At 47.2% G+C, this 26,315-nt stretch overlaps 2 protein-coding genes across 20 annotated transcripts in view; one reads left to right on the top strand and one right to left on the bottom strand.

Annotated features, from left to right (window-relative positions):
* The window catches only part of UBE3B (ubiquitin protein ligase E3B), a 59,048-nt gene extending 56,001 nt beyond the window's left edge, over positions 1 to 3,047 (bottom strand). For 2 of the 9 annotated variants that reach the window (XM_063712247.1, XM_054528189.2), the window contains exon 1: positions 2,688 to 2,812. The gene's annotated coding sequence lies outside the window, so the exon portion shown is untranslated. Of the gene's footprint in view, positions 1 to 2,366 lie in introns of all 9 variants that reach the window. The other 7 variants (XM_009248223.3, XM_063712248.1, XM_002823722.6 and 4 more) reach the window with 6 other exon arrangements.
* The window catches only part of KCTD10 (potassium channel tetramerization domain containing 10), a 32,072-nt gene continuing 8,714 nt past the window's right edge, over positions 2,958 to 26,315 (top strand). For 3 of the 11 annotated variants that reach the window (XR_008512382.2, XM_054528192.2, XM_002823723.5), the window contains exons 1-6: positions 2,958 to 3,192; positions 10,705 to 10,918; positions 19,593 to 19,762; positions 22,345 to 22,431; positions 22,738 to 22,790; positions 24,106 to 24,301. Coding sequence is in view for 7 of the 11 variants with exons in the window: in XM_054528192.2 (XP_054384167.1) it covers positions 3,190 to 3,192; positions 10,705 to 10,918; positions 19,593 to 19,762; positions 22,345 to 22,431; positions 22,738 to 22,790; positions 24,106 to 24,301 (723 nt within the window). In the remaining 4 variants the exon portion in view is untranslated. Of the gene's footprint in view, positions 3,193 to 3,441; positions 3,613 to 10,704; positions 10,919 to 19,592; positions 19,763 to 22,341; positions 22,432 to 22,737; positions 22,791 to 24,105; positions 24,302 to 26,315 lie in introns of those variants that run through there. The other 8 variants (XR_010135826.1, XM_063712250.1, XM_009248219.3 and 5 more) reach the window with 5 other exon arrangements.

Below are 26,315 nucleotides of genomic sequence, written 5' to 3'. Positions count from 1 at the left end.
TAGTTTTTAAATTTTTTGTAGAGGTGGGGTCTTGCTATGTTGCCCAGGTTGGTGGTCTCAACCTCCTGGGCTCAAGAGATCCTCCTGCCTTGGGGTCCCAAAATGTTAGGATTACAGGTATGAGCCACCGCACTGGGCCCTGAGTCTTTTCCATCATCATCTATTAATTGGCTTAGAGGTTAATAATGAGGACTAAATGTGATGATGTGTATCAGGTACCTGTGGAGGTACTTGAGTGCACATTGTAGAGGGTATAGTCAGTAAGTCTAACTGGTGTATTATTTTTATAGACAAAAGGATTAAAAAAAAAAAAAAACTCTTCAGCAGAGGCTCCCACCTGGACAGTTACTAAGGTTCTCTGGGTAGGAAATAATGCTGGCAGTCTGACATTTCTCACCCATTAACTTTTTTCCTATCTTAAGTGCACTAAGATTCACCAGTCCTGTCCCTTGGTCTATGAACTCCTGGCCCTGTTGTTTAGAGTGAGTAACAGATTCAAGCTCCTCAGGGCTGCAAAAGAGCAGGGCCCAAGCCACGAGCACAATGATATGCTCCCTCCATGACATGTAGACACTGCCTCAGTGGCAGAGGGTCCATGGAATTAGAAGGGGAAGAGGGAGCCTCTTCCCAGAAGAAAAACAAAGTTGCATGCAAACTGTACCTAAGTACTGTAAGACGATCTTAAAACTTTCACTTCTCCCAGGGGGCCTCCCAGGATAAGAAATTACTCTTATCCCCTTCCTTGAGATTATCATCCCTTCAGCAATGTTATTGGTTGATTTCTGTTCATACCATATAATAGCCTACACTTTACAGTTTTTCTCATCCTTTCCTATATACCTTCTCCACCTGCACAGTGTATACTATAGTTCATCAATTAATAAAACACACAATCAAGTGTTTATTAAGTACTTATTTTGCTAAATGCCATGGAGAACCAAAGAAAAGGCTGTGCGCAGCAGAAAAAGTCTTGCATCAGAGAAAGCGGGCCTTGGTTCTTTTTAGTACTCATTCTATCCGACATTTGGCCAAGTTACTTATCCTCTCTAGGCCTCAGTTTCCTTATGTGTAAATCGAGGGTAATAATAGTGTCTATGTCCTAGGGTTGCTGAAAGGATTAAATGCAACATTTATCCTTTTTGTACCTCAATTTAGTCATCACAACATTGTGATTAGGATTAAATGGGAAAATATTAATATGGGATATCTAAAAGCATGTAGCATGTAAGTGAGCTTTATTGTATTGTCCTTAAGAAGCTTGTAATCTAGTTAGGGAAACAAGAATCATATAGGTAGAAAGATTAGAAAATAAGAGGCTGGTGATAACCAAGATCATTTAAAAAAGTAAATGAGTGCCCATTATGTGTCAAGTCCTTTATAAGTGATCTCATCTAATAAGGACAGGAGTCCTATGAGAAGATCATTCATGATCTCATCTAGTCCAGTCTAGACCATTAGTACGTGGCAGAGTCAAGGCTGTAATAACTAAGAAGGAGGATTCAACTGAAGCATCATAAATACCAACTGCTGACTAAGCCAAGAGGATTTTCCCTGTACAGTAAGAAAAGCTGGGCCACCAGGTTTAATGACCACCACCATTTGTTCTGGGCAGACGGTGTATCAGACACTGTACAGATATTTAACCAACTTGTCTTTTCAACAGCTCTATCAGGTCTCGATAATCTTTTGTTTTTTTGAGATGGAGTCTCACTTTGTTGCCCCGGCTGGAGTGCAGCAGTATGAACTCTGCTCACTGCAACCTCCGCCTCCCAGGTACAAGTGATTCTCCTGCTTCAGCCTCCCAAGTAGCTGGGATTAAAGGCGCTCGCCACCACGCCCGGCTAATTTTTGTATTTTTAGTAGAGATGGGGTTTCACCATGTTGGCCACGCTGGTCTTGAACTTCTGACCTCAGGTGATCCTCCCACCTCGGCCTCCCAAAGTGCTAGGATTACAGGCGTGAGCCACCGTGGCCAGCCTCAATAATCTAATTTTTATTTAAAGAATAGGAAACAGGACTTAAAGAGACTATTCATAGTAACAGCTATTATTTATTGAAAGCTACAGCCTATCTAGGTGGATGCTTTTGAATCTGAATCCATGTATATCCAAAGCAGTTATTTATTACTAAGTAAAACAAACAAGATCCAGGGCTCCCCCGTTCACAGAATGGCAAAACAAAGAGAAGTTGAGAGTGCAAGATTGCCTGTGGGGGCTAAGCTGGAGTCAAATTACGACCAAGTTTTTCTTTATTCAGAACTAGGTGTCAGGCACGGTACTAAAACGTATTCACACCCTCTGTGAAACCTGCTAATTACTCCATTTACACAGAAGGAAACTGAGGCTCAGAGAGGTGAGGGAACTCACCCAAGGTCACACAGCAAGCGAACAGTATTCGAACTCCAGTTTAGGTGAGTCCTGGGGCCCGGCGTCTTTCCTCGGCATCAACAACCACAGGAACAAATCACCCAGCGTTAGTCCGTTTATAAAGGCCTACCGTCCCAAAAGTGAAAAGAGATGGAAAGGGCCGCGGAGAGAGCCCCTGGAGCACACAAGCCAGATCCCAGCACTTGTTCCTCCGACCTGGCCAGGCAGGGACTGTGCCCTAGAGCCACCTCACTCAAAGTCCCCAGCCCCACCACTCGGAGAACTGACGACCCAGTTGTCACTCGCTACCCGCAGGCCGACCTTTATTCGCTGGAGGTCCCCGCACTCGGGGTCGGGGCCGCAGCTGCCACTGTCTCAGCCCAAAACAACCGAGTTCTGCCAGACCCGGGGCAGCAGCCGACGCACAACCACCATCTTGCCCCGCGGTGTTCGCTTTCAGAACCCCGCCAGGAAGCAAGCATCAAGTTCCGGAAAATGACAGTTCCGCAGAGCTTTTTCGCCCGGGAAGGAAAACTTCCCCACACCTTGCCTCCCCTCTGGCAGCTGAAATAGCGGAGGTGGGATAAATGCCCTATCCAGCCGAGAAAAGCTGGAACCCATTCCGGCCGGGGAGGCTGGAAAGAAAACTGGCCCCTAAGCGCACAACGGACGGTTTAAGACGTTGCCCTCTGCGGGGCGGAAGTGGGGTGCGGATAGCGGAAGTTATCGCTCCGGCCCCGCCTCTGCCCCCGGCTGGCGTGAGCTGGGTGTTTCCTGCCTCTCTCCGTCCGGGTTTGGAGACTCCTGCGTCCTCCGACTTTTCATGGTAGGTTGGGCGGTGCCCACCGACTAGGGGTTGAGGGCGGCCGAGGGAGCTGGGCAGCAGCAGAGTATAAGAAGGGACTGAGAGGAGGGGGTGCGGTGAGGGGCAGTCGCGATAGTGGAGAGGCATTTGGGGGATTGGTTGGGGGAAAGGCGGGGGGGGAAGGGCTTTGGGTGGAGAATTGGGGGGGGGGGCGGTGTGGAGGCTCCCTGGCAGTTAGAAACCCGGGAAGCACATTTGGGCTTGCGGAGTAGATACGTGTGTGCGTGAGGAAGGGGTGTCTCCGAGTGAGTCCTGAGTGCTGGTTGGAGATGTGAGTTGGTGATTGCGAGGAGAACAAAGATGTCAATTGAAAACGGACATTTGGGGGTGGAAAATGAGGATTTGGAGAATTATGAAGGAGAATGGGCAGGTTATGAGAAGGTGAGGTAGGATTCCTTGGGAGCGTTTTGCGTTTTGGAGATTGTGGCTGGAGTCGCTGGGTTTCCAGGAAGTGGGGAAGGGGCTCCCAGGTGCGTCTGAACACACGGGCCAGTGGGGGAAAGAAATCGAGGGAGCCCAGCAGGCTGATGTGTGTTCAGTGCTTGGAATTCTGGGGAGAAATGGCAGGGGCCTGAGGTTAGGATACCTGCGCCACGGAGTTCCGTGCCTCAGCTGGCGCCTGGGTACCTATCTTTAACTTCCATTGAGGCCAGAGGTGACCACACCTAAGGAGCGGAGGATGTTTCAAGATCTGTCTCTCAGCTGTGGGGTTTGTCTGCTTGGGATCCTCAAGGGTCTGTTCCCTGAATAGCTCATTGTCCCTGGGTAGAGATGACCAAAGATTGGCCCAGATCTTCTTTCTACTTGCTTGCTTGTTTGTCACGTCCCTGGAAAGTGCAGTCTTAAGGGAAAATCAGTCCCAGTGACGCTGCTGAAGAAAAATCAGTTATCCTGTATCTGTCGTTGACTAGTCTTCTCCATTTTGTGCAAAATAAGGACCAGCGGAGGGGAAGAAGGCAGCATAAACCAGTGGTTCTCAAACTCTTGTCCCACCAGCAGCAACACCTGGTAACTTATTCAAAATGGCTGAAATTTCAAGCCCTATCACAGACTACTGAATCAGACATTCTTGGGGTGGAGCCCATCTATGTGTTTTAACAAGCCCTGCAAGGGATTAGACTAATGATTTCTTGATTTGGACTGTGCAATGAAAGGGGCATAGGAGTTGGGAGTCAGAGGGCTCTTATAGGTGTGATTCCTAGTTTTCTCCCCTAAAAAGTGGGGTTGATGATAAACATCTTTCTCACTGGAACATTGAGAGAAATAGACCAGGAGTTTGTGTATTAAACACAGGAAGAGAATGTCATTTGGTGGAACAGTTGAAATTGGCGGTAGCTGTCTTATAAGCAAATTTTGGATGTAAAATGCTGCAATTATGTGACTTAGTTTAGTTGAAATGTAACAGCAGACTTTTCTGAGTTGTAGAAATGCCCTCAGTTTGGGAAGGTTTTATAACAAGCCTCAATACAGTGTTTCTTAAACTTCTTTGCTGTAGGAATCCCCTGAGGTGATGCTTTGCCTCACATCCCTGGCAACTCTTAGATAAAGCTGGTTAAACACCTTAGCTAGGTGGCAGTAAGCCCTGGTCCCACCTCCCAATCCTCCAAAGAGCTTTTTAAACACTAGTGACTGATCAGTCACCCCTCCGCATCTCTGAGATACTGATTAATTGATCTGGGGTGTAGCCCAGGCAAGCACAGGTGTGTGTGAGTTTGTTTGTTTGTTTTTTTTTTTTTGAGACAAGGTCTTGCTCTGTCGCCCAGGCTGGAGAGTGCGCTGGTGGGATCTTGGCTCACTAAAGCCTCACCTTCCCTGCCTCAAGCAATCCTCCCACCGCAGTCTCCCGAGTAGCTGGGACTACAGGTGTGTGCCACCATGACCGGTTAATTTTTTTTATTTTTTTTGTGGAGATTAGGTCTTATGTTGCTCAGGCTGGTCTCGAATTCCTGGGCTCAAGCAATCCTCCCGCCTCAGCCTCCCAAAGTGCTGGGATTATGGGTGTGAGCCACTGTGCCTGGCCTAGCATCATGTTTTTTAAGCACACCCAGGTGATTCTAGTAGCCAGGGTTGGGAACCACTGATCCCAAAGTTTGAGAGGCCCAAAGGAAACTACACAAAGGACTAGGTGCCAAATACTTTAACATTCATTCTCTGAGGGTTTTGAAGATTATGGCTTTAACACTCCATTTTACAAGTTAGAAAACTGAGACTTGGGTTAAATTGCTTGAATTTCACGAAGGAAATGGTGGAACTGGATTGCAATCCAGGTTTGCCAAGACTATCCAGTTTTCCTTCACACACACACAGGCACACAAGACTTCTACAGAGAAGCATATAGAAAACGTGGGGTCAGGGATTTGGTGCGTTTTTTCCTACTGTACTTGCTTGAGCCTCCTTTCCAGTCGTTGATTTTCCACCTTCAGCTGATTTTTGTATTTTCATGCATGCATACAGTTGCTTCCTCCCTGTGGCTCTGAAGCTGTGAAGTGGGGGCTGGCTTTGGTTTATGGTGTTTTGGTTTGTTTTTATGTGTCAGGTCAGGAATTCACTGGGCCAAGACCGTGGAGTTAATGGTAGCTTAAATAAGGGGTACAGTGCTTTTTAGAATAGTGGGCAGTAATCTTGGTGGGCTTTAAAATCTCCTGAGGGAGTTTTAAAAATTCTGTTGCCTAGTCCACATCCCAGACCAATTACATCAGAATTTTCATGGTAGGACCTAGGTGTCAGGAGTTTTGAGCTCCCAGCTGATTTCGATTGTCACCAACTGGAGAGCCACTGTTTAGAATCAGCAACATTATATTCAGGGGAGATGGAGAGAAGAGAGACTGACCATTTAACTGGAATAAACTTCTGATTGAATCAGATCCATAGCCAGTAGCTCAAGTATTCATTGCCTCTCTGTTTCACGTAACAAATTTTGCTGTCTCCTGCCTCACCTCCCCAGCTTCATTAGTAATGAAATCAAACCTTTGAAACAAGTCAAAAAGCAGGATCCTGGCCAGGCACAGTGGCTCATGCCTATAATCTCAGCACTTTGGGAGGCCGAGGCAGATGGATCACTTGAGGTCAGGAGTTCAAGACCAGCCTGACCAATGTGGAGAAATCTCGTCTGTACTAAAAATACAAAATATTAGCTGGGCGCGGTGGCTCACACCTGTAATCCCAGCACTTTGGGAGGCCAAGGCAGAAGGATCACCTGAGGTCAGGAGTTTGAGACCAGTCTGACCAACATGGTGAAACCCCATCTCTACTAACAATATAAAATTAGCCAGGTGTGGTGGTGCATGCCTGTAATCCCAGCTACTCAGGAGGGTGAGGCAGGAGAATTGCTTGAACCTGGGAGGCAGACGTTGCGGTGAGCTGAGATCATGCCATTGTACTGTAGCCTGGGCAATAAGAGCAAAACTCCGTCTCAAAAAAAAAAAAAAAAAAAGGATTCCAGTAGCAACAGTGGGGAGAGTCCTCCCTAGAGAGGTTTGCTATGGGGGGGTTTCTGGTCCACTGCCTCGTGTCTTCAGTTCACTGTAACTTGGGCTCAAGGACACGAATGCTGCCAAAACTTTTCCCCCAAGGGCCTTTGCCTACTATTAGGTTGACTGACCTTTGGAGGGGGTGGGCTCTGAAAAGGTTCAGAGCTTTTGTTGCCTAATCTGTAGTCTCATTCTAGATCAGGATGGCTCCTGCCTTTATCTCTTAGTCATGCCGTCTGCCATTAGAGCTGGAAACAGTTTCCAAAGAGAAGATAGTTTGAGACTTCGGGAGCATTCTCAAATCATCATAATTTGAGTGTTTGGAGTGTTTACTCAGAGCTAGGGAGCCCTGTGAGGGAGGTGAGGCTGTTGGCCCTGGACACAGCTACTAAGTGGTAGGGCTGGAGCCTTACGCACAGGTCTAACTCCAAACCCTTAGCCACACTTTACCTCACAACTATTTTCAGGGCTTTTTGTACTTTTTAAAGAAGGGAGGTGAAGCTGGCCTTTCTCACCTTATATATCATAGCTCTCAATCTACTAGGTGTGATGGTCTGTGGGCCAGCCACCACTTGCCCATGTCCTTCACTGGCCCCGTCACTGACTCAACTCCTAGCTTGAGAGTGACTGACCCTGTTGGGGCTGTGGCATCCAAATCCACAAAATGGAAATAACTATAGCTGTCTTCCAGCATTGTCTGGATTTGTAAAAGGCATGTGGTGGTAGAAATGAAGTGGTCAAGGGACATCCAGGGGCTTTCTGGAGGCATGGAAATGTTCCAAGACAGCTTGATTGGAGTGGGGACTACACAGATGCAAGTATTGACCAAAACACATCAAACTGTACACTTAAAGTATACTTCATTATGTGCAAATTATCTTTAAAAAGGTATTGGAAAGCCAAAAAAGGTACAGTCATGCGCACATAATGACAGTTTGGTTAGTGACAGATTGCATATATAACAGTCCCTTAAGATTATAATGGAACTGAAAAATTCCTATAGCCTAGTGATAGTGTAGCTGTCATTTCAGTTGTAGCACAACATATTACGTGTTCGTGGTGATGCTGGTGTAAACAGAACTACTTTGCTGCCAGTTGTATAAGTCTAGCACACACAATTATGTACAGTACATAATAGTAGATAATAGTAATAAACTTGATATATCACTGGTTAATGTATTTACAATTAATGGTTATTTTAGAATATACTCCTACTTGCTTTTTTTTTTTTTAAGTGAAAACTGTAAAACAGCCTCAGGCAGGTGCTTCTGGAGGTATTCCAGAAGAAGGGATTGTTATGGGAGATGACAGTTCCATGCGTGTTACTGTCCCTGAAGACCTTCTAGGGGGACAGGATGTGGAGGACAGTGATACTGATAATCCTGACCCTGTGTAGGCTAGGCTAATGTGTGTGTATTTTGTAGTTTTGGATAAAAAAGTTTAAAAAGTAAAAAAAAAAAAAAAAAAAAAAAAAACTTATAGAATAAGGATATAAAGAAAGAAAATATTTTTGTACAGCTGTACAATATGTGTTTTAAGCTATGTTATTACAAAAGGGTCCAAAAGTTAAAAAAAATTAAAAAGTTTTTAAAGTAAAAAGTTATAGTAAGCAAAGGTTAATTTATTATGGAAAGAAAAAATATTTTAAATAAATGTAGTGTGGCCTCCCTGTGCAGTGTTGATAAAGCTACAGTAGTGTACAGTAATGTCCTAGGCCTTCACGTTTACTCACCACTCGCTCACCCAGAGCGATTTCCAGGCCTACACACTCCATTCATGGTAAGTGTCCTATACAAGTATGCCATTAGAAAAAATCCTTCATATCACATATTTACTGTACTTTGACTTTACATGAAGTATACTTTATGTACTTTTTTGTCTGTTTCATGATAGGCACCTTCCAAAATGCTAGATCGCTTCCCATAACAAACATTTATTATATAAAATTAGATCTGAAAGGGGTGCTTAAAAAGTGTTTGCATTTTGGGGTAAATTTCCTCAACATACACCCTCACCCATGACCGTAAGCCTTTTTCTCCCCCCCTTCGAGGTCTTCACAGTTTTTGGAAACTTTTATTTCCATAAGCTACTCCTGTCATCCCATGGACAAAGGATTTTTCTGAGGGAGGTGGCTGGTCATAACTGTTAGTGTGAGATCTCTGGGGACTGATTTCAGAGGACAGCTAGAAGGGAGGGGTAACTGCTTCCTTTGGACCTCTTTTGTGTTTGCCCCAGGTGAGCTAAGCCTGAGCTTTTGAAAACGTATTTTCTTGTGACTTTTCTTGATGAAAAAGGAACTGTTTCTTGAGAAAACATTTCTTTCCAGGAGGCCGTTCTTTCTCTGTTTGACTCTGCAAGGCCCTGACATGGCAGGTGATATCCAGGCCACTGTTGGGTGCCATGAAGTTGGGGAGAGTTGGCCAGAAGAGTTGGATAACCTTGAATTGAATATTGTCCGTGACTGTCGCGTTGCTTCTGCTGTTGCAAGCTGCCACCCTTTACTCCCCGTCCCATTTACAAAAATAACGCTTGTATTTTACCAGTTATAGTTGTAGTACCCATTCATTATAGAAAATCTGGAAAAGCTAGACAATTCTTTTTCAGTTTCAGGGAATAGTTCAAACAAGTTATGTGCTGTCAGTGCCCTGCAGCCGAAAACCACAGGAGCATATATACCTGTAGTCAAGCAAAGTTGGGCTTATTTCCTTGTTGCATTGGGAGAGAACTGTGGGACATCTCAGAGAAGGGCTGTGGGCTTGTGTTGGGTGATTTGAGAGAGAGTTCAGAGAAGTGGGGCTTTGCTCTGTGTTAGATGCTGCTGGGAAGCAGGGCTAATTCTGTGATTGGGTCTCAGTGATTCCTGACTTGAAAGCAGGAAGAATGGAAGGAGGCTAAACCTCTCATTGGTAAAGCAGCAGCCGTAACTCATATTAGCCAGGATAGGGGATCTTTGGTCATTTTTGTATTTTGGATAATGTTTATGTTTTTGTCTGTGTCCAGACATGATGACCGAATGGTCCTGTTTTTGTCTTGTCGCAAGGTTACAGAGTGGCCTTGTCTGATGGTGATGTGCTGTGAAAAACTGTTGATGTTCAATGGGAATGGTAAGGCCAGCCGTGGGGGCCTACCCCAGATTCAGCAAAGATTCTGCCCACCCTTGCACATCTCCACCTCTACAATTTTACCTGTTCGTTTCAGACATGTTTTCTCTTGAGTACACATGTGCCGGATACCAGTCTCACTTTCCAGGCCTGCATGAATCAGCCACTGTATCCATTTCTTTGAGATGTACAGAGAGTCGGCCACGCTATCAGGGAGATGGTAGTGGGATCTTGCTCTTTCGGGCAGCACTAGTCTAGGAGGTCTAATTTTGCAATAACTTGATTCCAAAAGTTTCCATGTCTGTTGTTTAGTCCTCAGAAACACCTTCTCCCCACAGGAAGTGATAGGAGTGCAAGCTGGAATCCCATTCAACTTCATAAAGCTTATTTCATCTGTGATGCAGCTGAAAGATGACACTTAGCTAGCTATTGAGTGGTACATGGCAATAAGGAAATGTAAAGAGACCTGGGCAGTGCTTTAGGCTGTTTTAGGGTGCAGCCAGGGTGTTCATGTACACAGGTGCTAGGCAGAAAGGAAGTGCTTATAACACAAGAGTTAGTGGCACACTTGTGCCTGCAGGGTCGACAGGCAAGGTCAGTGTATGAGGCTATCTGGGTGGGTTTTGGGACAAACTAGGGGATGCATGGCCCTGTCTAGGGGGCATCCAATACCCCAGCTCCCACCAGTTCCCCTGCTAGCCCAGTTGGCCTCTGATTTTAAGAGAAGCCAGAAGTCCAGATTTTTCTGTGAGCTCTCCTTAGTTGTCCACATTGGAAGCAAACTTTTAAATGCTGTGTATGCGTGGCCCAAGCAAAACACATCTGGAGGCCAGATTGAATCCACAGGCTGAAAGCAGTCAACCAGGCCTGATGTCATGACCCTGTGTCTTCTCCACTGGCAGGAAGAGATGTCAGGAGAAAGTGTGGTGAGCTCAGCGGTGCCAGCGGCTGCTACCCGCACCACTTCCTTCAAGGGCACAAGCCCCAGCTCCAAATACGTGAAGCTGAATGTGGGTGGAGCCCTCTACTATACCACCATGCAGACACTGACCAAGCAGGACACCATGCTGAAGGCCATGTTCAGCGGGCGCATGGAAGTGCTCACCGACAGTGAAGGTAAGCTTACCCGCCACGTGCCTGCCTCTGGCCATGCGTTATGTGGTCAAGGAGGGCTTCCCGGAAGAAGTGACATTTAAGTCGAGACCTGAAGATGTGTCGAGGCAGCTTGTCAGGGACTCCCACCATCTTGCTTGGTTGTCTATTTGCTATGTTACTTTGAGAAAGTCACTTCCTCACCCAGGCCTTAGCTTGCTTATCTCTGCCATGCTTCTGTGACTTCAGAGTGAAACTCAAGCCTGGGAGAGAGAGAGGTGTCTTCCCTGGACCCTTGTCCTCCCAAGATGGGGTCTTGACAAAGACTTGCCAACCTGGGTTTGAATCCCAGCTCCCCATTTAGTATCTGGTGATCCTAACCAAGTGGCTGAATCTTTTGGTCTCATTTTCTTCCTCTGGTGAAATGGGCATGACAATACCCCCCAACATGGGGCCATTGGCACAGTCAGTATTCAGTGCATGTGTGTATGTGTGTATGTGTAGATAGATAGATACACACACACACACGTTTTTCTTTTTCTTGTGGAAAGTCATGTTAGTAAAAGGCAAAGAATCAGCTGGGCACAGTGGCTCACACATGTAATCCTAGCACTTTGGGAGGCTGAGGCGGGCAGATCACGAGGTCAGGAGATCAAGACCATCCTGGCTAACACGGTGAAACCCCGTCTCTACTAAAAATACAAAAAATTAGCCGGGCGTGGTGGTGGGCGCCTGTAGTCCCAGCTACTCGGGAGGCTGAGGCAGGAGAATGGCGTGAATGCGGGAGGCGGAGCTTGCAGTGAGCTGAGATCGCGCCACTGCACTCCAGCCTGGGCCACAGAGCGAGACTCCATCTCAAAAAAAAAAAAAAAAAAGGCAAAGAATCGTTGAGAGGGGTGTTGTCATAACTACTTCCTACTCACCTGGAATGATCAAAGAGCCCCAGACAACAGGGCTCCATCCTTACCTGACTGGGTTTACGGGCAGGTCACATGAGGTTTAAAAATAGCTCCATCCTTCATTCCTTGGCCTGAGATTGCTTAAGACCAGGCCAGGGCACAGCCTGGCTTGACCTTGACCCCACCTTCCTGTTTCTGAGACTGGTCTTCTGTGCTGCTGCCCCACCTTTCCAGGGACATTGACTTGGGAGGGTGGGTGAGTTTTCACATAAGCAGGTGGGATTGGGGGACCTAAGCCTGGTGTCCCACAGTTCATTCTCTGATCCTAAGAGGGCTGAAGCTTGGGCTGTCCACTAGTGAGGACATTTCTCTCTGTGTCCTGGGGAAGGCCAGGGTGTGGGGCTGGAGGTTCTGCTTCCTGTGAACTCTGGTTTCTGTTCAGGCAGCAGCGAACTGAGGTTGGAGCCCCAAAGCTGCCATCTCACACTTAGCTTTTTATGAGTGGGAGGATCCCCTTTGCTGTGCCACACCCCACATGGCCCGAGAGTATCTGTGGAAATCAAGACAATAGCACCCCCGCTGCTGGAGGAAGCAGGCATTATCTGAGAACCAGGATTGTTGTGGTTTTTCTCGTATCCTACGCAGTCTCTGGAGGGGCTCAGGAAAGGCTGCTGAGTTGCCTTGAAAGCTGAGTGGATGCCTCTTCTCCTCGAAAGGCCTCACCTTGGTGGCCTGATGCCATATCAAAAAAGAAACAGACTCCTCAGTTCCCCTGTCCCCGACTGGACAGAGCATACGAGTGGTACTGGCAGGACTGCTCACCTTCTAAATCCCTGTTATGAGATGTTTTTCGCCTGGTGCTGCCTGGAAAACACAGGTTCTCGGGGGACACAGTGTCATTTTGACACTGCAAACTGTGACTTGTTTCATGTCACTGGAGCTCAGCCCCTGCTTCATTCATATCATTATGAAAAGCTCATGGTATGGCATTTTATGGGGCATTTTTTTTTTTTTTGAGACAGAGTCTTTCCCTGTCACCCAGGCTGAAGTGCACTAGTGCCATCATAGCTCACTGCAGCCTCCATCTCCTGGGCTCAAGCAATCCTTCCACCTCAGCCTCATGTGTAGCTGGGAATACAGGCATGCACCACCAAACCCAGCTAATTTTTTTAGAATTTTTTGTGGAGATGGGGCCTCACTATGTTGCCCAGGCTGGCCTCGAACTTCTGGGCTCAAGCCATCCTCTCACCTCAGCCTCCCAAATTGCTGGGATTACAGGTGTGAGCCACCACGCACACCCAATGGGTATTGTTTCATTTAATCCTCACCATAACCCTTCGAGGGGTGGATACTGTTGTTACCATTCCAAGTGAGGAGTCCCTATCTCAGAAGTGAAATGCTTTTTCAAAAGCTGATGGGACTAGAAAAGGTGAAGCTGCTGAACCCAGGACTTGCTGCCTCTTACTGCCTGCTGTCCATGGCTAGATGTGGGCCTGGTCCCAGGCCAGATCATTTGAGTGTGGCATCCTTATGGTTTAACTGCTGGCTTTGTGCTAAAGCCCTCTGGTGGGGGCCCTCGTGAAGGCCTGGGCTGGTAGGCTGGGTATCTGGCCCTCCAGGTGTTGTCTGTGTCTGGCAGAGCGATCCTGTTGGTCCTTGGAGAGAGCACTGCATAGCCTGACCCATGGCCTGCATGTTGCCTGAAATGCACCCTTGGGTCTACAAATTGGGATAGACTCCCTGCATCTTGCAGCTCTACCCTGGCCTACAGGCTGGAAGCCTGTCAGCTGCAATGAAGTTTGCTACAAATAGGCAGAAATGCCAAGTGCAACTCAGCCAGGCAGTGAATCCAGCAGTACAGCTTGCTGGGTAAAGGACAGGGGCTTTGAAGGTCCTGAACAGGGGATGTGTCGTGTTGCCCAAGAAAGTGATTGCTTCAGGAGAGGGGACCTGGCATCCAGCATGGGGGGAATAGTCTCCTTTTTGCTCTGGGCCCTTCTACCTGTTTGAGTTTTGTACTGTGTGCAAGTAACTCCTAAAGCAAGAAGAACTTAGATGTTGATGTTAGCCAGGCCTGGGTTCAAGACCTGGCTCTGCTGCATGTCACAGTCATAGCCGACATTTATGGAGCTCTGTCTACATGTTGTGCTAATTTTGGCCTATTTGCCATTTACTGGTCATGTGACATTGGACAAGTGGCTTTTCCTCTGAACCTCTTTCCTCCTTCCCCAGTTGTGAATGATAATGCTTTGCAGAGTTAGGGATTGAGTGAGGACATGAGAAAGCGCTTGCCACAGGGCCTGAGATGTTGGGAGAACTCAGTAAATGAGAACTGTCAATTACGGCTTTTGTTCTGAGTGTAAATGTTGGGGGGATGAGTGTTGCTGAGGGGCTACAGAGAAGCAGGTCTTAGCAGCATGTCGGGAGAGGCTGCCTGCCTTGGCCTTCAGGGATGAGTGTGCTGCAGTTCCACACTACCCCCATGGGATGGCTTTTCTGAGAAGACAAGGACACTGCGGCAGTGAGCATGCACTTTCCAGACTCTTCCCGGAAAGGTTCAGTTCCCACAGTGCTGGAATTTTCACCTGACTCCTTGTCAGCATCGCCATTGGTCCACGGATGTAGGTAGCACCTTTCACAATGCATTCTGTTCAGCATTTGCCTGTGGTGGTCTGTTTCATCCCTGTTGCTTCGTACAATACTTCCCCCGTTGTATGTTTTCTGATGCCTTCCTAATGTATTTTGGAATTAGTGTGTACACTAGATTGAAGAGTCATTCATTTTGTGATTGCACATTCCCCTAGAAAACTGGGAAGTCCAGTCTGACCCACGGGAAAACTGCAGTTCCTGGGGGTTTCCCTGAGATCTCCAGCCCTTCTGCTTTCCATGACGATGCTCTTTGGTAAAATTCTGAAGTACCTGAGAGCTTTTAAATTGTGAATAATACAACAAACTCACCTGTGCCACCAGGCTCAGCCCAGGCATAAAGTATGACCTGTACCTGTGGGACCCCTCTGTGCCTTCTCTGTTTCTCGCTCTCCCTTCCAAAGGTAAGCATTTGGGGTCACCAGGTGGATCTCAAGCTTGGCTACAGAGGGAGTCACCTGAGGAGGTCCGTACTGGTGCCTGGGTCCCAGCCAGGGTGTGGCCTTGGCAGTAGGACTTTGAAGAGCTCTCTGGGTGATTCTAGTGTGCAATCAGCATTGAGAACCACAGGTGTCCATCTTTCCAGGTATTACTCTTACTATAGCTGTGCATGTCCCTAAACAAGGAGCTGTTGGTGTGTTTTTAAACGTGATGTAAATGGTGCTGTACAGTTGTATCTGTTTTGCTTTTGCTTACATAGCATTATGCTTGTGAGATCAATCCACAACTAAATAGCTCTCGTTCAGACATTTCCCGGTGGTAGAGTGTCCATTCTAGAAGCATACAGCCGCTGCTGGAGCCATATTCTGTTGATGATCATGTAGAGGGTTTGTGGTGTTCACTGTTACGAATGTGAACATCCTTGAACACCTACCCCGTGCGTGGGAGTTTCTCTGTGCGATGCTGCCCAGCCTTTGCCACATCATGGGGCACGTAGACAATCATATTTTCACTTTGGCAAATGAGGGGGCTCTGGACTCCCTAGACCCCACCCAGCCATCTCAAGGGGTATGGCTTTAAGAGCTTACCCACTGTTGGGAGCTCAGCCCTAGAATTTATTCCCAGGAGAGGAATTGGGACAGCATCTTCTACTTCCTTAGATATTGCAAGCGTCCCTTCTGGAGTGGTTATGGCAACTTCTACTCCCTGCAGAAGTCTGGATTTTTGCCAACCCTTGGCACTGTCCAACCTTTTAATTATTGCAAATCTGGTGAGTATGATATGGTACCTTGTTTTATCAGTATTTCCTAATGTCTGGTACGTTGAGCATGTTTTTATGTGTATTAGTCTTTTGAGTTTAATCTTTTAACTGCTTGATTGCATCTTACACATTTGCCTTTTTCTTTTCTTATTACTTTGCAGAAGTTCATATACTGGATCCTATTTCTTTGGGGTCCAGTGCTGCAAATATCTTCTCCCAGTCTGACTTGTCTGAGCTTTTTTAATGGGGCTTTTGGATACCTCAGAGTTTAAATCGCTTTTTTACACTTAGATCCTTGATCTACCTCAGTGATGCCCAAACCAATGGGTGATTTTTTGGGATATTTAGCAATGTCCAGAGACATTTTTGGTTGTCCCATCTTGGGGATGATGGTGCTTCTGGCATCGAGTGAGTAGAGGCCAGGGATGCAACTAAATACCCTGCAATGTACGGGCAGCCTCTCACAACTAAGAATTATCTGGTCCAAAATGTCAAAGTGCTCAGGTTGGAGACCCTGCCCTAGAGATTCTGATCAGGAATGAGGCAGGTTCCTAGAATCTGAATTTTTCACAAGTACCTTGGGTGGCATTTATGATCAGGGGTGTTTGGGAACCACAAAAATATAGAGTATAAATACCTTAGGATGGCAAAGAGAGGTCAGTGAAGGTTCCCTGGAGGCGGTGGGAGAGGGGAAAGGAGAGGTCAGACATCCAGGGAGAGAGGAAGCACATGGTATGCTCACGGGGCGGGGAGGAGGGGAGCCTAGTGGCCCAATCCTCCTGGCCCCCAGAGCAGCCTTCTCCTCCCTTGGGTCCCTGAAAGCAACACCAACTCCGTCCTGGGGGCTGGAACTTGCTGCCTCTGGACGCTGCTGCTCTGCTTCCAGCAATAATGATGAGAGATGAGATTGTCAAAGACCCATAGCTGCTTTTGAGTGCTGTCGGTAGACCCAGCATTGTGCTGTGTGCCTTCTGTCCGTTCTTTCATCATATTTTTATGTCAACCCTGTGAGATCGTTTGTAGAAGATAAAACTGCTAGACAGAGGTTAATTGGAGGACCAATGTCATCCAGCAAGAAGGTATCAGAGCTGGGTTTCCAACACTTTAACTGCTATGCTGTGCTGAGGACGTCCTGGAGCCCAAGTCCAGTGCTGCCCAGTGTGGTCCCGGTCAGTTCTGCTCTCCAGCCTTGCCTAATGGGTCTGGGATCCCAGACTGCCCTGACTTTGGACAGCCTTCCTAAATAGCCCTCGTGCCCCGTGGCAGCAGGAGAGAGACCCCCCACATGCGAGGAGTCGCTTGACTTCCATTTGCCTTTCTATGTGCTAGGCATTTGAGCTGACTTTCAAAGGGATCACTTCCTGCTTTGAAAGCAACCACAGTATCTTAAAGTCAAAACGCTGAGCTGATTGAAACCTCCTGGAGAGTGTGCCTGGCTCCCTTGCCCTTATTTGTCCAAAGTATGATTCTTTCGCCACAAGCATTTCCTGACGGCATTCTTGAGCCGGAGCCCAGTGTCACGGTCTGCCTGTTCGTTTATGGGAACCCTGGGCTGTCACTTGGATAATTGATTTCAGGGCCCTGGGTCTTCCCAAGCAGCTGAGTTCTGCAGACATCAAAGGCAGAACGTGGAAGGTTCCTTCCTTGCGCAGCTGAGTTGAATTCTATTTATCTTTTTCAATTCTGGTGAAAGGAGTTTTCCTATGAGTGTCTTACTTTTTCTTCGTGGTCTAGTCCTGCCGCCTCTGCTTGGGAATGGCACTGAACCTCTCTGAGCCTCTGTTTTATCTGTGGAAAATGCAAGGGAATGAGCTCCCCTCAGAAAAGAACTGGTGGAAAGGTAATACAGCCTTTCCCTGCTTTGTCGGCCTTCTGAGAAAAAATTGCTTGGTGTAGGGTAGCACAGAGGCCTCAAGCTGGTAGCCTGCAGGCCCAGTTCAACTGCAGATGTGTTTTGTTTGCCTTGTGGTGGGTTGATGACAGTTTTGTTTTGTTTTAATTAGTTTACCATCCTTTAAAAATCAGGGAATTCACAGAAAAACCTGGGTTTCTGGCATTGCATGGAACATCAGAGCTCACAGCTCTTGGGCCCACATTCCTGCCTGGCCACTCTTGGCTGGAGTGGGAAGAGCCTGCTGCTCTTGGGGGCAGGGCAGATGCTGTCCTGTCAGCCCCAGCCTCAGCCCCACCCAGCTGCACTCATTTATGCTGCTTACTGGCCCCGGAGGCATCTGGGTTGCATAAGATATTAATTCCATATTTTGTTGTCTCAGATGTAGAAAGAAGTGGGGTGGGATCACATTTGGAGGTCACTGTCAGGGTGATGTGATTTACCATGCCTGGGAAGTCCTCTTTCTTCCCTGAAACCAGGAGTTGACTCAGGGCTACACATTTGTATTGCATTTTTCTCCCACTTGGGGTATTCTTCCCACCTACTCAGGAAATCGGAACAGTGTGGAAGTAGGAAGTGGAAGCCGCTGGAGGGTGGAGACCGTTCCTTTAACAAAAGGCCCAGGAACTTTAGGCTGAGCTGTTTCATCAGGGGAACCTGGAAACGGCCCTGTTACCAAACTTTCCTGGCAATTGCTGCAAAGAATACCAAACTATGCCCTAAAACCACGAGAGGGCACTTGGCAGGGACTGCACTTGCCGGGTAAGGGGTAGGGGAAAGCGGGCAGACTTATGACTCTGGATTGTAAAAAGATGCGTTTGCCGCTCTCAACTTTTGCTGGCCTCTGCCGCTGATCCAAGGCCCAGGATCAGTAGGGCCCAGTCTGAGGAGGACGTGGAACAGGGCACAGCGTTGTTAGGAGTGGAAATGTTGGCCCTTCTCCCAAAGCGGGGAGGAAGGTGGGAGCATAAGGTGACCGATTCCTACCGAAGCCTCCTGACAGCCCTGCGCACTGGCATTTTCCACCTGTAATGCGTGGCAGGAGCCGTGGGAACGCCCCTTGCCTGAGGTCGCCCTGCTTGTCAGAAGGCCTAGACTTCACCCTCTCATCTGTCTGGCTTCTTTTTAGAGCTTCACATTTGCTGTTGGGAGATACTTGGTCTTTGCTCCATTCCTGCCTGCCTTTTTGGTACCTCCTCCTCCTAGGCTCCAGTCCTGTCTTCTACAAATACCACTCCCAGAGACACTGCATTTCAGTAGAGGAGTTCTGAAAACCCTCAGGATTTCTGGTGGAGGAATGTCAGCTCAGTGACAAGATTAGAAAGGACATTGAGCAGCAGAGTAGGGAGTCTTCCTGGCCCCCACCCCCAAGAATGTTTCATGGTGCCTGGATTTGGTCAGCTTTGGGACCTTTTTCCATATCCAATAAAAGCTGGTTCTGTCTCCCCGTGTTTACTGAGCTGCCTGAGGGTGGGGTCTGTCTTGGTCATTCACTAGCCACTAAGTGCTTGTTGCAGGAAGTTGTGGGATAGGACTTCCTGTGTTGGTGCTGGTCAGCGTCTAGGGCTCAGCCTTGGGAGTCAGAGGTCACAGTCTGCGAGGGTGAGACTTGTGCGTTCTTAGAAATGGCTCTGTTAATGTGACAGTTTGAAGGAAGCTTTGTAGAAGGAGGAAGTAGATATTTTTTACCCAGAAGTCTTTCTTCTATCCTTGGGATGTTTTACCCAGGTGTGGTACACGAGGCCCCTGTTGGATGTCCTTGTCTAAGGGATATTTGAGGGTACTTCGGAAGTGTACTTTTGGGCCTTAAGAGTCGGGATGTCTAACAGAGCCTCAGACCAGGGTCACCTGGGGTTGTGGTTGTGTCCGGCCAGCAGGGCCTGGAGGCTGTGGGGGCCTCCTCAGCCCTTAGTGGGCAGGTAGGCAGGTGAGGCTGCCACTCTCCAGGCAGTCCCGCTCTCTGCTGGGAGGTAGAGGGAACCGAGAGACACCCCAGCTCTGCTCAGGGCCTCCCACGAGAGGAGGGCCCGTGTAACCAGCCCCTGCCTCCTCCCTCTGCAGGCTGGATCCTCATTGACCGCTGTGGGAAGCACTTTGGTACGATACTCAACTACCTTCGAGACGGGGCGGTGCCTTTACCCGAGAGCCGCCGGGAGATCGAGGAGCTGCTAGCAGAAGCCAAGTACTACCTGGTCCAAGGCCTAGTGGAAGAGTGCCAGGCGGCCCTACAAGTAGGCATCACCCTTTCTTCCCATATGGGTGGAGAGACACCAAGCCTACCTGCCTTCCTCATTTTCCCTCTGCAAAATGGGGGCGGTTTCTGTCTGACTGAGATGTTGTGAGAGTTAATGAGTTTGCCCTGGAGCCCTATTCCTTCGGTCAGAGTGACCCCTGAGAGGCCTCCCTGGAACAGCAGGCCACCTAACTACTGCGTCACTCCTCGCAGCCCCATGCTGTTGGATCTTCTCATGTGCACATCTCAACCCCTCAGCAGCGAAGCCCGCGGTGTAAAACTTGGTCAGTGTTCGGGACCAATCTTAGGGCTTACTCTAGTCCCACAAGTCATTGTTGGGAGCTCAGCATAATCTCTACAGACAGACACCCCTCACTCCTTAGCTGGACAGAGCAGGACCATTGGGGTCAGGTCTGGTGACAGTAAAATCCCACAAAACCAAAATGCTTCTAGACATGGCCAACACCCCTTTATTTCAAACAAATTTACAACGTGGCGGAGCATCAGAAGCGTCCCTTTGGGTTGTCGTAGGAATCTGGTCTGTGTGCATGAGGCCCTTGTTTGGGCCTCCCCCACACCACATGTCTGTGTCTGGCCCCGCACCGGACCAGTACCCATAATGCTGCACACCACCTCTACTCTGAGAGTCTGAACTCACTGCAGATCTAACTGAATGTTGCAGCATTTACTTTTTTATTGTTACTACATTGTTAAAAGTGATGCACATGCATCCTTCAAGAAGTCAAATAGTGCTGCAAGGTTAACATCAAAAACACCACCATACCCCCTCCTACTCTCCTTCACCCCTGCAGGAACCTCTGTGAATTCTTTCAGCAGTTTTTTCTGTTCACATTTATGTTTCCACATAGTTCGCCTGTGCTGCTCTTTATTGAATTCCCAGTTTTTGATATTATCTACTGGCATGACTATAGAAAACTAGAACTTAGCTCACGCACTGCTCCTACCTCCACCCCCACCAAGCTTAGGCATACTTTTCCTTCTCCCATTCTCCCGGTACAGGAGTTTTGGTTAAATTCATCACTGTTTTGGTTAAATTCAGAGTTTACGTCATGACGTGTAAATATGGCTGACAGTTAAGCCACAGAGTGTACAGTGATTATTTTCTTTCTTCTGTAACTTTAAGTTTGCCAGAGTTAGGGATTGCCTCATTGTTTTGTTCACTTGGTTTTCTAAATATATGTTCCTACTTCAGCCCCACGTTCTCAGTGGTCTCATAGTGGTGTGTTCAGACACATCAGAGGTTCTGTTTCATCTTTGTCTTGGAGACATGCCCCCGCGTCTTGTTTCTGTTAGTCTGAGGTTAGACCTCCAGGACTGACCTCCTAATTTTTTCCTCTTAGTGTCTCTGGCTTTATCCTTTTGTTCTACTTTCTCAGAAGTTTTATTTTTCACCTTTATCTTTTCAACCCTTCTATCGAAATTTTCATTTCTGCTTCGTCTTTCTAACTTCCAGGAGCCTTTTCTTGCTCTCCGAATGCCCTGCTTTCCACAGCGTGCTGATCTTGTTTCCTAGGAGGCCGTATCTGCTCTCATCTGCCTGATGATACTGTTTGTTTTCTTTCTTCTCCCTTCATTATCTGACTCCTCCCCTTTTCCTCTCTTTGGTTTGGTTTTGCTCTCATGTTAAAGAGGCTTTTCACATGTAATCTGATGATGCTTGGCTGTCTGTTGAAAGAATGAGACTCTGAAAGCTATTTGTGCATGGATGGTCCTTGTTGTCCACTGGGCTGCATTGTGGGTGATAAGGCAGACTTTTTCAGTGGGACCCCCAACTATCAGAATCTGTAAGCCATTTTGGGGGAAGCAGGTGGTGTTCCTGAAGAGGAATCCTCTACTCTCCTCCTGCCCAATGGGTCTAGGCCTGGCTTGGCTGCCTTTGGGGATCTGGAAGGGGAAAGGAGCTGGGGTTGCTCATCACTTAGTGTGATGTTCACTTCTCCCCCCGTTTTCAGAATCGCAGCTCAGCCCTGTCCTCTACCGTGCAAACCACTGCAGGAAGGTGGCCCTTTCTTCTGCCTGCATGGGGACAGAGATGGATTTGGGGATCTTCCCAGTGCTTCCGCCCACTGGTTTCAGCTTTCCCCCTCTCCTTGGTTAACGCTCACCTGTGACCTTTCCACCCTCAAATTTTTGACTTTTTTTTTTCTGGTCTGCTGACCTCACTTCTCCCATTCTTTTTCCCCTTATGGGTTTATACTTTTTTTTTTTTATTCCTCTGCAGTCATCGTAGTGGGGTTTTAGGAGCTTTTGATTAAAACACGTTTCAGCTGCCACATCGAGGGTTTATTTTTGAGTGGCTTCCTGGGCTGTGGAAAATGTGTCATCATTGTTAGTACTTACTGAGCATCCTGGCCTATCATGGTCATAGCCAAAGAGCAGACTTACTGGGAAATTCAACTCCCTGTCTTCCCCCATCTAGTTCATTGGTGGTGAGAATCCTCCTCTCTTCCCAGCCATGATTGCCCCATCTCCCCTCGCCAGAGCCTGTCCAGCAGGTCAACTTTAAAAATGTAGTGCTAGGCAGGCCTCCTAGGCTGAAAGCATGTTTTGTTCCAGCAGAACAAAGATACTTATGAGCCTTTCTGCAAGGTCCCTGTGATCACCTCATCCAAGGAAGAACAAAAACTTATAGCGACTTCAAATAAGGTATGTTGGAGGCACCCTTGTGGAATTTCTTTTGCTACCAGAAATGATGAAGGTTCTTCTGAATAACTTTTGAAATAAAAACATGTATAATTGCCTGAGTGAGGCCTGAGAATGGGTTCACAGTGGGAAGCTACAGGTCATCTTTTGTGCCCCTGCTATTGGGTCATGCAGTCCCCCTCTCCAGCCAGCAAGCTATGCTTGTCTGCCTCTTCTGCTTCAGGGCAGGGCCCCAGCCCTATGGGAAGCCAGCAGTTCATTGCATCTGCCTGCCAAGTAACTCTCTTCTTCTTTTAAAACAACCCACAGCCAGCCGTGAAGTTGCTCTACAACAGAAGTAACAACAAATACTCATATACCAGGTAAGGCATCAGCCAGGAAAGACAGCTCCATTTACTAGGAAAACCTCCACTCACACCAGCCAGGCCCAGCTCTTCTTCGTACCTTCAGATGAGGATGACCTCTCTGTACCTCTCTGCCTGGATAGATAAGTAGACAGATGGATACAGGGATATAACTCTGAGCTATAATTCACACATATCATAAAAGTCATCTTTCTAGAGTGTACAGTTATTATTATATTCACAATATGTGGTTTTTATATATTCACAAGTTGTGAGGCCATCACCACTATCTAATTTTAGAACTTTTTCACTGCCTGAAAAGAAACCCTCTATTCGTTAGCAGTCACTCCCCATTTTCCCTCAACCATTGCTTCCCCAACCCCACAGCCCTAGGTAACCACTAATCTGTTTTCTGTCTTGATGAATTTGCCTGTTCTGGACATCTTTATATGAATGGAATTGCATAATATATGGCCTTTTGTGACCAGATTCCTTCACTCAGCATAATGAGGTTACCTAAGAGGTTTTCAAGGTTTATCCATGTTGTAGCATGAATGAATACTTCATTCCTTTTTATGGCAGAATAATATTCCACAGTGTAGACCACATTTTCTTTACCCATTCATCAGTTGATGGACATTTGGGTTGTTTGCACTTTTTGGCTATTGTGTGTAATGCTGTTATGAACATTCATTTAAAGTCTCTGTGTGGACTTATGTTTTCATTTCTCTAGGAGCAGAATTGCTGGGTCATGTGGTAATTCTAGGTTTAATCATTCGAAGACCTGCCAAACTGTTTTCTAAAGTGGCTGCACCATTTTACATTCCCACCAGCAATATATGCAGGTTTCTAGAATGCCATTTGGCCTTTGAAAACATGTGGCTCTAACTCAGGAACTTGAGGGATGCAGGGAGGATTTAATGAGGTTACTCAAGATCTTTAAAAAGACCTAAGATACAGAGTCTCCCTTGGGCAGTGCCATTCTGCTCCTCTTGGGGCTCGGTGAGGCGCTCTCCTCCACCTGGTGCCTGTGCCCAGAGGCTGTCACTCAAGCACGACGGTTAGGAGCACTCAGGCTTAGGGGCCAGGGCTGTCTTTTGGGGGGCGTGTCTGCCATTTATTAGGTTCAGCCTTGAGTAATTACCTAATTTCTCTGATCCTCACTTTCCTTCTTGAGTGATGGAGATTGGAATGCCTTTGTCATGGGATTATTGTGAGGTTGAAATGAGGTAGTGGAGAAAGTGGGCTCAGTAGGGCCCTGCGTGTAGAAGGGCCTAGCAAATGATGGCAGTTTTACCAGCTTGTGGTCACCGTATCAAATGCTCTTTTGCAGCAATTCTGACGACAATATGTTGAAAAACATTGAACTGTTTGATAAGCTGTCTCTGCGCTTTAACGGAAGGGTCCTGTTCATAAAGGATGTCATTGGGGATGAAATCTGCTGCTGGTCCTTTTATGGTCAGGGCCGGAAGATTGCTGAAGTCTGTTGTACCTCCATCGTCTACGCCACTGAGAAGAAACAGACCAAGGTAAGAGCCTCGAGAGGACAGTTTGGAGTGGCTGTTCTGAAACATACACCTGTAGAACTTCCTTTCACTTGAGCCCAATACAGAGGGAAACGCTTTTAAAATGCTTTGCTTGCCTTGTGACTGCTCATCCTTAAAATATTTATCTTTTAGGCTCTGCAAGGAGCCAAATGTAGGGTCCATCTGGCATTCCTTTAGCTCCCTACCTTGCTGGCTTCCTTCCAAGCATGCTTGACTCCCTGACTGGGCTGGACTCTGGGGATGTGTTTTTATATCATCCTCTCCAAACCAGTAGGCTTGACCTGTCCTTTGACTTCTCCAACCGTGCCGTTCCACAAAGCTGGATTGCTCTGCACAGTGCTGCTAGAGATCTGGGCCCCCCTTAATTGAATTTGCCTGCCCTTTTGGGGCTCTGCAATTGGGTTTTCTGTCTTTTTAAACTTTTAATTCACACTATACTCTGTCATTTCTTTAACCTGTCTAAGGGAAATCTGGCTATCCAGTGACACGCAATAGGTCTGCTGTGGGCCGACGGTCATGCCTCTTGTCACCCTTGCACAGGAGTCTCAAGAGCCTGAGTCTGTAGGTCACCTACCCAGGTTATTATTGTCCCTGCAGCTTTTGGGGCACACAGTTCTGCATGATTCTGTAGCTGACCTCGAACAAAAAGCAAATGAGAAGAAATCATCACATCACAAAGTAGAAACCAGAGTCTCTTTTTTTTTTAACTTATTATTGAAAATTGAAGCCATACACAGAATTATAGCGCGGTGATCTCCCCTGTGCCATCACGCCAGGTCAAGGGCCATCAGCTTGGGCACTCTCGGTCTGTGTCTACTCCTTCTCCCCAGCACTCACAGGATGAATTTGACACATATTTTATTCCTAAGCATTCAAAATCTATCCTAAAAGAATAGATATTGTTCTTAAGGTAGCCAAGAAGGGCTAAACACTGAGGTTCTTTTTGCTTTCAAAGATCCCGGGGGCAGGGGGGCGAACCAGAGTCATCTGCCTCTCTCTCCACATTTGCAAGACATCATGCCCCTTTTCTCCTGTGAACTGTTTTTTTTTTTTTTTTTTTTTTTTTTAGGGCTATGAATTCTTCTGTAATTAGACCCGCATTCTGTCATGGTTTGATTTTTTTAAATATGCCTGGGCTGCCTCTGCCCTTGGGTAGTAAGAGGAGAGTCACCATATTGATTAGGCTTTAAAAGATCATGACTTCTCAGTTTTAGAGCTTAATAAGGAACAAGGGGATTTAGAGACCACGTGGTCTGATCCCAACTGTTTCTAGATTAGCAGACAGGTTCAGGAGTGGCATGTTCTTGTGTTTGTAAAGCTAGTTAGTGGCAGACCCAGGATGGGAAGCCAAGGGCCTCTTTCTTTTCTCTTTGTTTTGAGAGAGAGTGTTGCCCAGTCACCCAGGCTTGAGTACAGTGACGCAATCATAGCTCAAGGCAGCCTTGAACTCCTGGGCTCAAGTGATCCTCCTGCCTCAGCCTCCTGAGTAGCTGGGTCCACAGGTGCATGCTACCACACCTGGCTCATTTTATTTATTTTTGTAGGGACTGGGTTTCACTATGTTGCCCAGGCTGGTCTCGACCTCCTGGCCTCAAGTGATCCTTCTACCTTGGCCTCCCAAAGTGTTGGGATTACAGGCATGAGCCACTGCACCCAGCCCATATCACTCGACTCTCCTCTCTCATCTCCACTCTGTTATTGAGCCCTGCTGGTAAGTTGTGTTTTTGTTTGGGGTTGTTGGTTATTGTATTTGTCAGTTCTCAAGTGCTCATTTGGTTTTTCTATCTCCTTGCTGAGACTCCCTATGTTTCCATTTGCTCTAAGAGCATTGGCCCTTACTTACTGGAACAGGTTAATAATAGCTGCTGCCAGGTCTTTGTCAGGTAATTCCAAAACCTTGTGTCATCTTGGCACTAGCATCTGTGAGTTATTTCCCACAGGAGTTGAGAATTTCTTGGTTCTTGTGTATTGAGAAATTTTGATTGTATCCTAAACA

The sequence above is a fragment of the Pongo abelii genome, chromosome 10 (assembly GCF_028885655.2).
Source record: "Pongo abelii isolate AG06213 chromosome 10, NHGRI_mPonAbe1-v2.0_pri, whole genome shotgun sequence".
In the NCBI taxonomy this organism is placed as follows: domain Eukaryota; kingdom Metazoa; phylum Chordata; class Mammalia; order Primates; family Hominidae; genus Pongo; species Pongo abelii.
This window is presented reverse-complemented; position numbering and strand designations above follow the sequence as displayed.